Source organism: Pelodiscus sinensis, chromosome 32, assembly GCF_049634645.1.
Source record: "Pelodiscus sinensis isolate JC-2024 chromosome 32, ASM4963464v1, whole genome shotgun sequence".
Classification (NCBI taxonomy): Eukaryota; Metazoa; Chordata; order Testudines; family Trionychidae; genus Pelodiscus; species Pelodiscus sinensis.
The window spans coordinates 7,097,653-7,114,938 of record NC_134742.1 but is presented as its reverse complement, the minus strand read 5'-3'; the positions used below and the strand labels follow the sequence as shown (position 1 = coordinate 7,114,938).

Genomic DNA, 17,286 nt, shown 5'->3' with positions numbered 1-17,286 from the left:
TTTGAGGCAACACTTTGAAGATGAAAACCAGTAATGGTTGTTTCACCTTAGCTCGGCACTGCAGGATGTCCCATCCATAGCGCTTTTCCAAGAAACTGCATAAAATCTGCCCATAGGAATCAAAATTCCTATGGCTTGTGTGCAATTGGAACGACACAGCCTCCTCTCCCTGAATACTGATCCAGGAGCTCTGCAGTGCTCCAAGCAGGAGAATGTTTTCTGTGTAGAGCCACCATGGTCATCTAGGAAGATGTGATGTAAACACTCCATGGCTACGTCTACACTGGCATGATTTTCCAGAAATGCTTTTAACAGAAAAGGTTTCTGTTAAAAGCATTTTCGGAAAAAGCGCGTCTAGATTGGCAGGATGCTTTTCCGCAAAAGCACTTTTTGCGGAAAAGCGTCCGTGGCCAATCTAGACGCGGTTTTCCGCAAAAAAGCCCCGATTGCCATTTTCACGATCGGGGCTTTTTTGCGGAAAACAGTACTATGCTGTCTACACTGGCCCTTTTGCATAAAAGTCTTTTCGTAAAAAGACTTTTGCCCGAACGGGAGCAGCATAGATTTTCCGGAAAAGCACTGATGATTTTACATGAGATCGTCAGTTCTTTTCCGGAAATTCAAGCGGCCAGTGTAGACAGCTGGCAAGTTTTTCCGCAAAATCATCTGATTTTGCAGAAAAACTTGCCAGTCTAGACACAGCCCATGTGTATGTCTACACTGGTGGGTTATTGTGCAAGAACCTGCAACGCGTCCATACTACCCACCCACGCTCGCTCAAGAAGATTTACAGTATGACGTCGGAAGAAAGGGCTTTTTCCGCATGAGCTACACTCTTTTCTAACAGGTGTATAAAACTTATACAAAAGCAAATTTTCAGGGTTTTTGTTGAAAATGAAAGAATTTTCAATTTCTGGCAACCAAATCGGCAAAATAGTCTGGCTTGTAACCAAAAATGCAAAACTGAGGTATACCGAACGTTTTTCAACAAAAAGTCTCATCAAAACCTCAAATTAACAAATGTTTTAACCAGCTCTGCTAACTGCCAGTCTGCTTATTGTCTGTGCATTGTCAGAATCCTATTTCCGTTCACACTTCTACCTGCTTAGTAACTCTCCTGACTCTGCAGAGCCGGCCAGTCCTGCCCTGCATGCGCCTCCTTCTCTTTCCCATTCTTATGCTGACTCTTGCTCTTCCAGAACCTTCCATCCCTACACACACCCCTGACTGACTCCCCAAAACTAAGAGCCTGGAGCTTTCCCCCACCCCTTGTGACATACTTGACTCACTATTTGGCTCTTCCATTTTCTAACCCACGCCCATCCCACCACCATTTCCTGTAACTGCACTGGCCCCTGCAGAACCTCCCCCCACCTGCACTATCCCTAATTAACTGCCAGGCTCTGCCCCCAAGAAAATGTAGTTTTTCTAGAACCTTCCATCTCTATATTCCTGACGGCCATTACACCCACCCTTCACTACTAAACCCCTCACTTCCCAACACTGTCCTCCACACAGCACCTCCCACCCCCTGCTAGCCTGTCCCTGCCCCCATCTTATTAACTACCCCAGCCCTGCCTAACTCTCCTCCACGGCCCCAGTGATATCCCTGACAAACAACAGACTCTTCCCCACTGCCCTCGTCCCCGTCCCCCCTTCCTGCCTCTGCCCCCAACATCTCCCCCTACCCCCACTGCAGCCCCCTGCCTGCCCAGAGAGACCCTGGCACCTCCCAGAACTTCCTCCCCCATGTGCCCGGCTGACAGAGGCTGCTCTGCACTGATGGCAGTTACCTCCCCCAGATACATTTCCACCCCCCACTGCTTCACAGGAACCTCCCCCCGCCCCACGGCCCTGACCCACTGCCAGTTTGTGCCTCACGGACAGAGCCCCCCTCTGCCAACCCCTCCCCCACTGCCCGTTTGTGCCCCATGGACAGAGCCCCCCTCTGCCAGCCCCTCCCCCACGTTCCCCACTAACTGCCAGTCCGTCTCCAGACTCCCCTTTTACAGCCCTTCCCCCATATCTCTGACTAACTGCCAGTCTGTGTCCCACACACAGAACCCCACTCTTGCAGACCCCCATACCTGACTGCCAGTCTGTCCCCCCACTGAACCCCGTTTTTCTAGCTCCTCCTTCCACATCAGTTCTCTCTGTTATTAATAGCTATAGTAAAGGAAAGAACAAGCTCTATGATCCTCCCCTCTCCAGCAGCAAGACCCTCTCCCTGTTAGTGCCAGGCAGATCCCAGCAGTTCCTCGCTCCCTGCTGCCTGCTTTATACTCTTGAGCCTCAATGCCCCCGGCTGGAGTCTGCCCCCTTCCTTCTGCTGCAACCTCCGCTCTGATGGCAGAGCCCTGGGGTCCTTTCCCCCCAGGCTTAGAGAGATTCAACCCTGACACCTCCCCTGAGACTCCCTCAGCCTTAGGAGCCAGGCACTGAGCAGTGTGTGTAGGTTGAGTGATGCCAGGGGAGATGGTCCCACCGATTAGATTGGATACAGCTGGGGTGGTGAGGTAACCCAACCCACTCAGCCATGGGCAGTACTGCAGGCTGTTTTGCCTCTAACACTCCTCCCTTTCCTCTCTCTTCATCTCCTGCGCCCGCAGTGCTAGACAGGCCTGCCAGACCAACTTGTGTCCATGGGCCTCTCTGATGCCCATGAGTAAACCTGAGGGCAGATGATGCCAGATGGAACAAAAGCTCTTTGCTGCCACAGAAACCAAATGTAAGAAAATCCCTCAGTGCCATGACTAACCATCTCCCTATGGAAACCCAGGTCCGGCTCATTCCCTACAGCCCTTCCACCAGGGCTCTGACCTGCCTGATCCTAAGTGTGCCCAGCCACAGGGCCTCAGCTCTCCCGCCTATGAGAGACAATTTCACAGCCCAACAAACCCATCAGCCACCGAGTCTTTCCTCAGCCTCCCCTGTAGGGACAGACCCTGACCCATATGGGAATAGGAGGAAAAGCTCAGACCCTGCAGACAAAAGAGGTTTCCCCAGATCCAAGAAGGGTGGGGAGAAAGGCAAAGACACCACCAGACAGACAGGGCCCCAGAACCTAGTTCCCATGGGAGGGTCAGATCCCTGTTGGAGTAGCAGAGGCGCCCCAGGACCCAGTCAAACATAGGAGGTTATGAAGAGCAGCTCAGGCACCCCAGAGGGGAAAGGCCCCCTGGTCGCTGGCTCACAGAAAAGGAGGGAGAAACCCTCCAACCTTGGTGCACACAGTGGGTAGGGAGAGGGAACTTCTCTCCTCTGAGGGGACAGCTCCCTCCAGATCCTGGCAAACCCGTGAGAGGGGAAAACATGGAGGTGATAGATGCTCCAGCCTTATTCTCCCCCAACTCCCTGCCATTCACCCTCGTCCCTCCCTCCCATTTTCCCTCTCCTCTACACCCCACCTCTTCTCCCTTACCTGTGTCCCATGCCTCCCCCCCGTTCTCTTTTTTTTCTCTACCACCCAACCCCATTTACCCTCTTCCCCATAACTCTTCTCCTCTCTTCTCAGCAAGCATTAGCTCGTACTATTTTTTTTTCTAACCTAGTTTAAGCACTGTCAGCAGAGAAGCTAGCAGGGTCTAATGATGGGCTCAGATGTGTGTGGGGAAGGTGGAAGAGTTGGGTGTCACTTGAGTTCAGAGCCTGCACTTCCTGTGGTTTCTCATGGGGAGGGTCTGTGCTGCTTTGGGAGGTGAGCCCTGAGCTGCAGAGCCTGGCGGTCAGTCACTAGCTGTTCTGTTCCCTCCTCTGAGTACCTGCTGAAAAGGATTCACAGCCGGGAAAAGCCTGGCTAATGGAGGATGAAGAGGGTTATACGTCATTACACCTTCGCCCAAAGGTGAGAACAGCAGAGTGCTCACGTCAACCTGAGACCCAAGGTAAGTGACTCACTGTCTCTCTGGGAGTCCATTCCCGACTCTACCTTTACATGGTACTTTGCAGGGAGGTGCCAAGGGGAAATATCACTTGTGAATGGGAATTCTGGATGTGCCAATGTGACATGCCAGTGACGGCACAGAGAACTGCAGGGGGCGTTGGCTAGAGGTGACAAAGTGAGGGTGGGGCTATCTGGTGGAAGAGAGATTGCACAGAAAGGCTGGACTCTGCCTTAACTAGAGTGGGAGCAGACTTTTGGCATATGCAGTAAGTAGGAGTTGGGAAGATTATTTACGGTAGGAGCTGGGGGAATGCTAACGAGTGTGGAGGAGCCTTCTCTAAGGTGAGACATCTGTCCATTGGGGATGTTAGTAATATCAGGGGTGCAAGATCCAATAAAAGACAGGACATACAGGGATGCTACTTGGGAGGCTGTGCAGGATAAGATCAAAAATGTAAATGATGCAAACGGGCATCAAAAGATTTAAATAAAAACAGGCCGATGGTTAAAAGTGAAACTTGTAAAAGTCTGTCCACAAATGCGAGAAGTATCAAAGCAACAAGCCGGTGAACTGGAATGGAGTCAGAACCCCGGACATAACAGGTGGTAGAGTTGATCAAATTAATGGGGTACTATAGCACCCATGTGTAAACAGAAAAGGAAGCAAACATTAGATTTTGGATGCACAATATGCCAGTGTAATTCCAAGTGCTCATAATACAGATACTCTTGTTCTCACACGACTGCACCAGTCTCCTGACTTTCAAAGAGCTTTTGATAAAGTCCCTCACAAGAAGTTATTAAGGAAAATAAGGACTCGTATATATAGATACATTGACCAGGACAGTGATTTTAAAAGTGATTTTTTTCAGAAATAATTACTCTGCTTTGAAAGTGCACTGCTTATTCTGGAATAAAGTGATTTTAATTGAAATAGAGCATATAGAGAGCTATTTGGGAAAAACCATCTGGTCAATTTCCCTGTGTAGACAAGCCGCTGGTATTCAGAAACTACTAGCTGGGAATTGAGACTTGCAGGAGACAGGAAAGAAGTAGTAGGACTTAGTAGTCAGTTTCATTGTAACAATAACTTAGCAGGAGGCTGCCACAAGGTTCAGTGCTAGGCTGGTGTATAATATACTCCTGATCTGGAAAGGAGGTTGGTCGTAGGCTTCAAAGCTGAAGAATGTCACTAGATGAATTATGTCAGTCACTCTGGATTTACTGTATCTATACAGGAGCAAGAACTGTGCTCAAACTCCATCTAGAGCTGAGCTAGTTATCTTCTCCCCTGTGAGTGCTGTAATATACAGCTCTTCAGAGCCTTTTCTCCTTTCTATATTTGGGTCTTCTGGTTCAGTTCTCCTACAGAAGCATCCCTCCGACCTCAGAGTTATAAAATCAGACACCAGTAAATGCCTCATGGTCACGTCCTGGAATGAAACTTTTCACAGTGCAATACAAACAGGTCCCTATTGCCTCCTTGGGCCAGGAGGCAATACGCAGCAGAAGCTGAGGTTGAAAGGGCCTGATTTTGCATATCCTATGATGGCAGTTCTGGGTGTCTGGGAGTATATAAGTGAGCTCCAACTTGTTTCAAGTTGCCAGACAAGACCTGGAGCTAATGGGGTGTGGCAGAATTTTGCCGTACGTCTACACCGGGGCTAAAGAAGTGAGCTCAGTTGGGGGAGCTATATCTATGGTAGCCCATATGAGCTACTGTACTAAAAATAGCAGCATCTCTTGGGTTAGCCACCCCCAGAGTAATCCCATCCAAGGTGCTAGGTATATTGTCACACAATTACAACAACAGGAAACTTGGAAATGGCAGAAGTGCTTAACAACATCTTTGTTTCGGTTTACACCAAGAAGATTGATGGGGATGGGATGCCTAACACAGTAAATGCTAGAGGAAATGGGGTAGGTTTAGAAGTTAAAATAGGAAAAGAACAAGTTAAAGGTTAGTTAGAAAAGTTAGGCGTCTTCAAGTCACCAGGGCTTGATGAAATGCATCCTAGAATACTCGAGCTGATAGAGAGGGTATCTGAGCCATTAGCTACCATCATTGAAAAGTCATGGAAGTTGAGAGAGATTCCAGAAGACCGGAAAAGGGCAATATAATGCCCATCTATAAGAAGGGAAATAAGAACAAGCCAGGAAACTACAAACGAGTCAGCTTAACTTCTGTGCCAGGAATGATAATGAAGCAAATAATTAAGGAATTCATCTGCAAATATCTGGAAGATGATAAGCTGATAGATAACAGCCAGCATGGATTTGTAATGAGAGAAGCAGGCAATTTAGAATAGCAAAAGGCTGGGCATTCCAGTCACTAAGGGTATGTCTACACTACTGCACTAATTCGAACTAACTTAGTTCGAATTAGTTAATTCGAACTAAGCTAATTCGAACTAACGCATCCAGACTAAAAAACTAGTTCGAATTAGAGTTTTTTTAATTCGAACTAGCATGTCCACATTAAGTGGACCCTGAACCGGGGTTAAGGATGGCCGGAAGCAGTGCCGGCAGGGCATCAGATGAGGACTTAGAGCGTGGAGCTGCTGTCTCAGGGTAGCCGAGGGCTGTGCTTAAAGGGACCTGACCCCCACCCCGACAGACAGTTCTCAGGGGTGCCCCACTTGCAAAGCAGTCCTGGCTTGGATTGCCCAGAGTACCCACACTGGGCACATCACAGCACTTGGCCATCAGACCGGCTGCACTTCCCGCAGGCTGCCATCTGGGGAAAGGGGACAATTGGGGGGCTGCAGGAGAGCTTCCACCCCCAGAAACCCGCAGAGCCAGCCCAGTCCTCCCCATCGGGGGCTTGTACCCCATTCCTCCCTCACCTCCTTCCACTTACCCCTCTCTAGCCCCCTTCCTGATGTACAAAATAAAGAACAATTGTGTTCAAAAATAGTATCTCTCTTTATTGAACAAAACTGGGGGAGACTGGGAAAAGGAGGTGGGAGAGGGGAAGAGAGAGTGTGGGAGAGGGGAAGAGAGAGGGTGGGAGAGGGGAGGGCAACTACAATGATGAGGGGTTTGGAACAGGTCCCATATGAAGAGAGGCTAAAGAGACTGGGACTTTTCAGCTTAGAAAAGAGGAGACGGAGGGGGGATATGATAGAGGTCTATAAAAGCATGAGTGGGGTGGAGAGGGTGCATACAGAAAAGTTCTTCATTAGTGCCCATAATAGAAGGACTAGAGGACACCAAAGGAAAGGAATGGGGAGCAGGCTTCAAACTAGTAACAGAAAGTTGTTCTTCACAAAGCAAAGAGTCAACCTGTGGAACTCCTTGCTGCAGGAGGCTGTGAAGGCTAGAACTAGAACAGAGTTTAAAGGAAGTGAGATCAAGTCATGGAGGTTGGGTCCATGGAGTGCTATTAGCCAGGGGGTAGGAGTGGTGTCCCTGCCCAAAGTTTGTGGCAGGCTGGAGAGGGATGGCACGAGACAAATGGCTTGGTTATTGTCTTCGGTCCATCCCCTCCAGTGTCCCTAGGGTTGGCCGCTGTCGGCAGACAGGCTACTGGGCTAGATGGACCTTTGGTCTGTCCCAGTTCGGCCCTTTGGTCTGTCCCAGTTCGGCCATTCTAAGCTCAGGGCTCAGGGTCGGGGGTCTCAGTGGACCCTCTTGATTTTCATGCACACCTGCTCCTGGGTGGCCAGGCTGGCAGCTCTCCTGCCTTAGCCGGCCACCTTCCTGTGCCTAGTGCGGAGGTCATGGATGAGGTCCACGATGTCTGCACTAGACCAGGCGGGTGCCCGCCTCTTGCGGACCTGGGCAGGCTCCTGGGAGCCGCCAGCCTGGTCCCGGGAAGAGGCGGAGGGCTGGTGGCAGCGGGTGGCTGGCTCGAGCCATGCCAGGTGCAGGGTCTGCTGGCTGGGTGCTGGCAGGCTTGCACCTGGCATGGACACTGTAGCCAGCCCGTGCCCCTTTAAGGGCTCCGGGGCCGGGAGGGGGGCAGACAAGTTTCCCTGGTGGTGCCCAGAGTGGCCACCAGGGAAAGCTGGGGAGGGCTAGCCTCCCACTAGTTCCAATTAAGGGTCTACACAGCCCTTAATTCGAACTAGCTAATTCGAACTAGGCGTTAGTCCTCGTGGAATGAGGTTTACCTAGTTCGAATTAAGCGCTCCGCTACTTCGAATTAAGTCTGAACTAGCGGTTTGCTAGTGTAGCGCCTATCAAAGTTAATTCGAACTAACGTCTGTTAGTTCGAATTAACTTTGTAGTGTAGACATACACTAAGGGATTGTTAGATCATCATGAAAAGACTGCAGCAAACTGCACTTAAAAGGGATTGAAGCAAAGCTTTGATATGTAACGTGGTCAGATACACACCACTCTAAGAGGACTAGAACCATGTTGTGACATAATTGACAGTAGGAATTTGTTAGTATTTTCTTCACTTTGGCAGTATTTTTCTCTTTCATCACCAGGGTGCCCTCAGCATGATGTAGCTCTTAACTGACAGGCTTTAAACTATTCCTGGTATGTCAGGAGGAATATAAATATCCATTGATGGGTGATGCACATGCACATCCGTTAGTCCTTGCTCTATGTGCTGAAGATCTTTCACCAGACTCTGCCTCTTACAGATCATCCTCCGTGCCCCTGCTGGCATCGGCTCGCTCTGCGGCTGGGAGCAGCTTGGTTCCTCGTCCAGGTGGTATCTGTGATTCTGAGGGGCATTTGGGGTAAGCACCTCCAAATTAATTTGTGCCAAATGCAACACCTCGAAATTTCCCCATCTCCTGCATTTCTGATTCCAACGCTCTTGTGAATAAAATCCCAGACACGTCACTAGCACCAAAACAGGATTAATAGGACATTTACAGGACAAAGTTGGAGCTTGATACACGAACCCCATGTGAGCCCTCTCCTAGAGCTTCACTGCAATCAGTGAGCAGGGCAGAGTGGGAGACACCGAGCGCTGTGCAATAAATGCAATAGTCTCTCATCTTCTCTCATGTTCTATCTCCCTGGCCCAGTTCTGAATGTGAAAGCTGCAGTATGTGATGGGCGGCTGATCCCAGAGCAGTAGCTGCCATTCATGCTCATGCTGTTCTGAAGTTTTTCAGCCCAGACGGTGTCTGAATTGCCTGGAGAACAACAGTACTGGGGAGAGACTCATCCCTCAATGCAACGGCAGCTGTAACCTGACAGATTTTCAGTCCCGCCTGAAACAATTTGTGTGTGAATCATCTCCCAGCAACTCAGCAGGTACCTCACCTCCTTCTCAGCTGTGCCTTGCACTGCAGTACCACCTACTGGTCTCTTGGGGTAATGACACAAACTACTGCAATAAAACGAGATTGGTGGGTGGGATCAAACCTGGGACTTCTGAAATTAGACATATGAGATTCCACTGCATGAGCTAAAAGCCACAAGGCCTTAGCTGAGTCTGTAGAGCAGACTCATGAATCTTTTAGTGGTCTCAGTGCCACTACACGGGAAGGTGTGAGAGTTACACAATAAATACCCTATTGCTACAAAATACTTAGGGCAGCTGGCAGCAACTCCTGTTTAGTTTCCCTGCTTCTCCCATTGTAAACGGGTCCTGTGGTACCTTTGAGAAGCTTTTACACTTCCATTATTCAAACCAGGCCTTGGGAATACGGGATGAGGGGAACCGTCGGGCTGATGAAACAGGCTTTCTTTGAGCCAGGAAATGCCATGCAGGATTTGCTGAGATGTGGACTCTGAAGAGTCGCCATTTCCCCTCTGGCTTCTGATGCTCAGGAAGACTCTGCAGCACGACACCCGTAACAGCATGAACAGTCAGAAATGCTGGGCTCACCCTGGTATGGCAGCTATGCTGTGCTTAAAAGATCTTTTTCAGGGGGATAAGGCAACATGCCACATTTATTGAACATACATAGATCAATCAATACTTATCATATGTATATGATACATTACACTCATGCAGTCTCTCTCTCTCTCTCTCTCTCTCTCACTCACTCATACACACACGTACACAAGCACACTCCATCTTGTTGTTACCAATAGTTGCTCCCCCTAACTGTACTGGCCAGGTGAGTTAGATGGAGAGGGAGGGAGGGAATGGAGCCAGGCTTCTGCAGATCTGGATCGATGCTCCCATGTAGACAAGATGAAAACCCGGGGTCCCTCTGCAAGATGCCTCCTATTTATCCCTCTCTTGCAGCCAATTAGTAATCACCTCGCCTTTCCTAATACTGCTTCAAAGAGAGTTCTTCCAAGGGCAGGCACTTGCTTTACTCCCAAGGTGTCTGTATGTCCAGTCTTCTTAATGAGTTCACTTCACTGGTATTGTCTTGTATCTGGCTCCCAGACCTTCACCACCCTGGCAACTACTGCTGGAGATGCTCACCTTTCATTCTCCATTCACACCTCATTCATTTCAACAGGGCAATCAAGAAAAGGGGAGAGATCTCAAAAGACATTTTTATCTTACAAGATCTATATATCTTAATACAAAGCTATAGGAGAAATGTTACAGAGAGTCTATAAGAACACTTAACAAAGATAGATCTAAAAGGACAAGATCTTAATACAAAGTATAATATTACAGGGATTTCTCCACAGCTCACTCTGCACTGGGGGCTACCCATAGAGGTGGGGAAGGGGGTGAGTTCTGGGCCATGTTCTCCCTCACCCAGCACACAGGGGCAGCAAGTTTGTAGAAATTTTGGTGGGGTCCAGAATCCCTGCACCCCTCCTCCACTCAAAGTCCCCGCCCCCAACATGTGCCTAAGGTTCTGCGAGGGAGTTTAGATGCTGGATGCAGGCTCTGGGCTGGGCAAAGGAGCGGGGCGGGGGAGGGGGGGCAGAAGAGGGTTAGGATTACAGGGTCTGTGATGGGGTAGGAGGTGCAGGAGTGCAGCGCTTACCTGGGGGCATTGCCCTCTGGCAGCAGCTCCTAGGCAGGGGGAGTCCGGGAGGCCTCCGTGTGCTTTTCCCCACAGGCACCACCTCGTTAGCTCCCATTGGCCACAGGGGTGCCCGGGGGGAGGGACAATTTGTGGAGACAAAGCTTCCTTTCCACCCAGGAGCTATACGGACACGCTGGCAGCTGTGCACGGAGCCAGAGATGGCAGGAAGTTGCTTTAGCCCAGCTATGCTGTAGATGGCGGGGGCATCTGGAGACATTTTAAATCTCCCAGGGGCAGCAGGTGAAGTTGGGGGATGCATGGGGGTGAGCACACAGAGGCAGCAAGTGAGGCCAGAGTGAGACACAGTCTGAAACTTTGCTGGAGCTGGACCACTAATATTCCTGGTGCCCAGGCTGCAAAAAACTTGCAAGCCCTGCCAGCACATGGCCCCAGTGGTCTGTTGCCTCCAGGGACACTACATGGGGCAGAAGCTCCTACTGGGGAGGAAGGCAGAGCTGGCCGGGCTCCCACTGAGCACCTACCCCCGGCTTCCTGCCCTCATGAGAACAGATTCTCCAAGTCACCCACCAGCCCTGAGTGATAGCAGTGAGCATGGTGCTGAGCCAGGTCTAAACCGTGCTACTGGTTTAGGAAGGGGAAGTTATTCCCGTTGCATATAATAGAATTGCTGTATTTTAATTTACTTTTTTTAAGAAACTGAAGCACGACTGTGTGCAGGACGGTTACAAAGCCAAACTCCTGAAAGTGAGGAAATGGCAGATTTACAGTCACCCGCACAACCATAATCCAGCCCCCATTTATTTGTGCCTTGGGATACAGTCTCAATTACACGGTTACTTACTGTTTGTCTCCCATGGCTGCTGCCTTATTCTGTGTGTACACTGATCTGGTGCCCATGTCCATGATGGGTCCCCAAACAAACATTCCCTGCACAGGAATAACCCACAGTCAGGCTGAGTGACAGCCGCATGGGCAGCCATGAACGTGGCGTTTCCAACTTTGACTTTGTGACCTAAATGAAGTTCTTTTAGCTTTGCACAGGCCGTGTTACCTGGAGTGCAAACCACAATGGCTGTTCAGTGGGACACAGGAACCCTGCAGCAGCTGATGGGAGGGAGTGAAGGAGAATTCCAGCTGAGCCTGACCTGCACAGGCCGGTGCTGTTACTCACAGCTCACAAACCACACCAGCACCCTCCTTCCTGGCCCACAGCTGCGAATTGGTTATGGGACCTGCCTTCAAACAAAGCCCCGGCAATGGGGCTACTGGAAATGTTGAGCCTGTGCACAAGTTCAATGAAGTTCAGAACTTCCAGCTCCATGACGCGTTTCCATTTACCCCTCCAGAGGGACCAGGGTGCAAGCTCTGCCCCCCAGACTGGCTGCTGCACCGGGACAAGTGCTACTGGGTGTCTAAAAATAGAACTCCCTGGAACGAGAGCCGTGATGACTGTTCAGGGAGGGGCTCTCGACTGCTAGTGATCCGGGATCAGGCCGAGATGGTAAATAAAATGTGTCCTGGGGATGTGAGCATTGCTAGTAAGAGTTAACACACAAAACCCCTGTGCTGTGTCTGTCAGGGTTGCTCTAGTAACACCCACACAAGTGAAAAGGCAAGGAAATGAAGGTTAAGGCTACCACCCGCACAGAACCTGCGCTTTATAAAACTAGGGCTTTATTTCGAACTACCGGGTCCCTGCTGCGTATAGACATGGGCAGTTAGTCCTGACTTGTAAATTTCCCAGCAACCAGCCGGGAAGATGCAAAGCAAGTGTGCGATATTTAAATCCCGGGCTTGATTTGCAACTTCGAATGCCTACATTAGCCTCCCTAGTTCGAACTAGGAGGCTAGTGTAGACATACCCTAAGGGAAGTCGGAGGAAGAGTGCTCTATTTCTAAATAAGAGCTTTGTAGATGCTCCCAATTTCAAAATAAGTTATTTTGAAATAAGCTACACAATTGACGTAGCTTAATTTCCATCGCTTATTTTGAGTTATGCCCTGCTGTGTAGACCCACCTTTACTGTGCTGGGGGGTCATTACTCCAACTCTGTGCCTGGGCTAGGGTAGATCAGGGCTTTTGGCCCAGAAGGACAGTGAGACAGGGTATCCCAGTGGGCAGGTAGGAAGGCTCAGTGGTATGATCAGCCCATTGGGTGACAATCTCAAAGTGATCCCCGTGACACATCCCTTCCCAGGGCCCACTGTCTATAGAGCCTGGGGCCTGGAACTGCTGTCAGTAGGCCTAGAGGAGGAGTGGGGAACTAAACCCAGCTCCCAGCATCTCTGGCTAGCACCTTAACCACTTCATCCTCCTTACCCCCTTCTGTGTCATTTACAGACTTTCATTCAAACGAATTCCAAAGACACAAATGAGGTCTGGCTTGGACTAACCAGTACATCCCCCACAAGGAATTGGACTTGGACGGACGGCTCCCTGTTAAATACAACACTGTGAGTGGCTTTATCTGCTGGGTCCATATAAGGTGTGCAGGGGGAGTTGTTGCTTTTCAGCACTGGTGAGAGCAGAGGCTACATACACGCAGGAGGAATGTGAAGCACTAGCCATAAAGAGATGAATCCTGAGCTTCATTCCATGGCTTCCATCAGCAGTTGAGCTAATCCTGCTGGGTGGGCTTGGTAATATGGACCCATGTTTCCAGAAATAGACCCAGCCAAACAGCTGCTACTACAGGGTCATAGGATAGGGAGTGTTTTATCAATCAGGGCTCTATAAGGAACAATTCAGCAGTTAATTCAAGAAAGGTGTCAGAATGAGGAAAAGCTGTTAAAAATCTTGTTCAAATGTTCTAAACAGGAATTTGTTTATGTTATTTCTCAGGTTCAAGGCAGTACATCCCCCTAAGGGAAATACCAGCTGTGGGGTGATAAAAGCATATGAGATTCATTTTGAGAGCTGCAGTGCTGCATCTAAATGGATTTGTGAAAAAGACGCTTTCCTGGTATAGAGAGAAACACACTCACTGATGTCATCTCTGTGCAAACAAAAATCTTCTTTAGTTTCTGTCTGTCACATGAATGATGAATATGAAGAATGTAAAGCTTCAAAAAGAACAAATGGGCTAGCCCCTCCCCCGGGCCCTTTTATAAGGTGTCTAAAGAGAGCCAGAAAAACCTTTCTTGCATTTGAAATTCAGGTCCTGTCTAGGCTGGAAGATTAAGGTACAGGGAGAACTAGTGAAGTGACATCACAAGTGGGGGTTAGGAGGTTCCAATGAATACTTTATTTCTCCCCAAAAATGCAGTTTCAGGGCTTCAGGTAAAAAACAGGGAGAAAAATATCCTGGTGGCTGTGCAAATAAGAAACCACCTTGGGCAAAAAGGCAGGGTGGGAGCGCAGCCTGCCCTTATCCTTAAAAAAGACGATATACAGGGGGTCCACCATTAAAGTCCTGAGTTCTGACACTCACCTGGCCAAGGTAATGGCCACCAAGGACAGCTTCCAGGAAAGGTGCAGAAGGGAACATGTGGACAACAGCTCAAAGGGGAGGCCCATGAGCCTTGGGAAAACCGGATTTAGGTCCCACGAGGGCAAGGGCTCGCGACCTGAGGGTAATCCCTATCCAATCCCTTGAGAAACCGGTGCACCATTGGGTCTGACAAAATGGTCCTGCTCCCCAAACCAGTATGGAAAGCCGAGATGGCTACTAGGTGCACCTGCATGGAGGAAGGAGCCAGGCCCTGAAGGCTGAGCCCCAGGAGGTAGCTGGCACAGGGGCATCCAGAGGGGGGAACCCCTTGTCAGCTGAGCAGATTATGATACTTTCCACTTTACCAGGTAGGAAGACTAGGTGGAAGGCTTCCAGCTCCCCAAAAGCATTGCTTGGACCTGCTCTGAGCACTGTCTCTCTCTAGCTGTCAGCCACGGAGCTTCCACGCCATGAGGTGCAGGGAGCAGAGGTTCGGGTGCTTGAGCCTGCCGAACTCCTGGGAGATTAGGTCTGGACACAGTGGGAGCACCAGAGGCTGCTCCACTGAAAGTGCGAGGAGGTCCAAGCACCAATGTTGACGAGGCCAGGCCGTAGCTATCAGGATCACCGAGGCCCAGAATTTCCTGACCCTGCGAATCGCTGTGGGGATCAGTGGGAAGGGGGGAAAGGTGTACAGCAGGCCCCAAGACCGGGAGATCCTCAATGCATCCCCCAGAGAGCCTGGGCTGTGCCCGATTAGTGAGCAGAACCAGGGACACTTCCTGTTGACGAGGGTGGTGAACAGATCCAGGAGGGGAAACCCCCACCTACAGAAAATGGAGAGGGGTACCTCCGCCTTTAGGGACCATTCGTGCCCATGCAAGGACTTGCTGAGGCAGTCCGTCAACTCCTTCTGAGTCCCGGGGAGATAAGCGGACACTGGGTGAATATGGTGAGCCACACAAAGCTCCCATAGGAGGATAGCCTCCTTGCACAGGGGATAGGAGCGAGTACCGCCCTGTCTGTTTATGGAAAACTCCGCAGCCACGTTGTTGGTCAGAATCAATATATGCTTGTTTCAAAGCTGCAGAAAGAAAACCCCACAGGCGAAACGATTAGCTCGCAGCTCCCTGACATAGCTATGAAGGGAGAGATCCTCTAGGCCCCACATACCTTGCATCTGTAGCTTCCTGAGGTGGGCACCCCGACCTGTATCGGGAGCATCCATTACGAGCTGGATGGATGGAGAAGGACTGAGAAACGGCATCCGCTGGAGCACCGTCTCCACGTCAACAGCCACCAGTCGAGGGAACTCAGCACATCTGCGAGCACCGTCACAACCCCGTGCTGAAAAGCTGGGTTGTGGATCCATGCCAGCCACAGTTGAAGTGACTGTAACCTTAGCCTGGCCAACCTCACTCATATAAGTACAGGCCGCTGAGCCCCAGCAGCCTCCTGGCACAACAGCCCATTGTGGTGGGAAAAAAGGGAGCCATAATATGCTCTCTTTCAGTGTCGAGAAGCACTTTCTGGGGACGGAAGCCCTGGCCCTCATTGCATCCAGGAAGGCTCCCACAAACTCTATGGTTTAGGTGGGACCCACAGTGGATTTGGCCTCGTTCAGTATAAGACCCAGTTTGAGGCAGGTATCCCTTATAAGAGTTATATGGCTGATCACCTGCGACGGGAAAGAGCTTCTTATGGGCCAATCGTCCAGGTATGGATAAACCTGGACCTGTCGCTTCTTCAGGAACGTAGTCACAACTGCCATACACTTTGTAAAAACCCTGGGGGATGTAGAAAGTCCAAAGGGGAGGGCCGTAAACTGATAATGGTCGCAGCCCACCATGAAACGGAGGAACTGCCTGTGAGCATGTGTGATAGAGGTGTGAAAATAGGGGGTCTTTGAGATCAAAGGCAGCGTACCAGTCTCCTATGGCTAGGGAGGGAATGATGGAGGACAGGGTTACCATCTTGAACTTGGATTTTACTATGAGAGCATTCAGGTCCCTCAGGCCCAGAAGGGGACAGAAGCTGCCCTTGGTCTTTGGGACCAGGAAATAACAGGAGTAGAAACCCTTTCCCCTGAGATCTGAAGGTTAAGAAACTTTTGCACTTCCACCAAGAAGATGCTGGTGAGAGGAGCAGGTTTAAAACGAATACAAGAAAGTTCTTCTTAACATAGCACATAGTCACCCTGTGGAACTCCTTGCCAGAGGAGGCTGTGAAGGCTAGGACTATAACAGAGTTTAAAGAGATGCTAGATAAATTCATGGAGGTTAGGTCCATAAAAGACTATTAGCCAGGGAATAGAAATGGTGTCCCTGGCCTCTGTTTGTCAGAGGCTGGAGAAGGATGGCACGAGACAAATGGCTTGATCACAGTCTTTGGTCCACCCCCTCTGGTGCACCTAGTGCTGGCCACTGTCGGCAGACAGGATACTGGGCTAGATGGACCTTTGGTCTGACCCAGTACGGCCGTTCTTATGTGTCCCTGAAGAGGGACGGGAAAGGAGGATGGGAACGGAGTGGAAGGGGATGAAGCATCCTTGCCTCGCCGTGTCCAGAACTTAACAGTCCGTTGTAATATGCAACTAGACATGATGGAAGGGGAAAAGGTAAAGGACTTTTGGTCTGAGACTGGTGCACAAGACAATAGCATTGCCAAGGGCAGGGCCTGGATGCCCAAAGGCAAGGAGCCCGCTGTGCGGGGAGCACTCCCTGGGCCAGGTGGCATGCCCAGCCTCCATCTGGCCACAATGTCCAGTCCTTGGTCCTGATCCTGGGGCAGGCCCTGCAGTCTGGCCCCCATATAACCACAGGAAGGTCTAGCGGCAGCTTCTGTCTTCTACAACGTGGGTTGGAGATGAGGCCATGATTCGGCTGTGGCAATCCTGGTCCAGCCCCTCGTCTTGCCAGGTGCAGCTCAACCTCACCCAGGTAAGGTAATCTGGCCCCAGGGCTCCCCCACCTCCAGCACCCACCCTGCCCTGCCTCCTGCACCTCCCACACATCCCAACCTGCTGCCCAGAGCTCCCCATACACCCCAAACCTGACTCCTGCCAGGCGCAGCAGCAACAAAAATGCTATTACATAAAG

The 17,286-nt window shown here is 50.3% G+C and overlaps 1 protein-coding gene across 1 annotated transcript; it reads left to right on the top strand.

The window, feature by feature from the left end:
- The first annotated feature begins 2,085 nt into the window (after window positions 1–2,085).
- LOC142823222 (killer cell lectin-like receptor subfamily B member 1B allele C) lies at window positions 2,086–13,856 on the top strand. The gene is made up of 6 exons (XM_075913842.1): window positions 2,086–3,884; window positions 8,482–8,580; window positions 8,957–9,106; window positions 12,105–12,259; window positions 13,099–13,211; window positions 13,600–13,856. Exons 1-6 carry the CDS (start codon window positions 3,800–3,802, stop codon window positions 13,724–13,726), a joined length of 729 nt encoding a protein of 242 aa, XP_075769957.1. The 5' UTR covers window positions 2,086–3,799; the 3' UTR covers window positions 13,727–13,856.
- The last annotated feature ends 3,430 nt before the right edge of the window (window positions 13,857–17,286 follow it).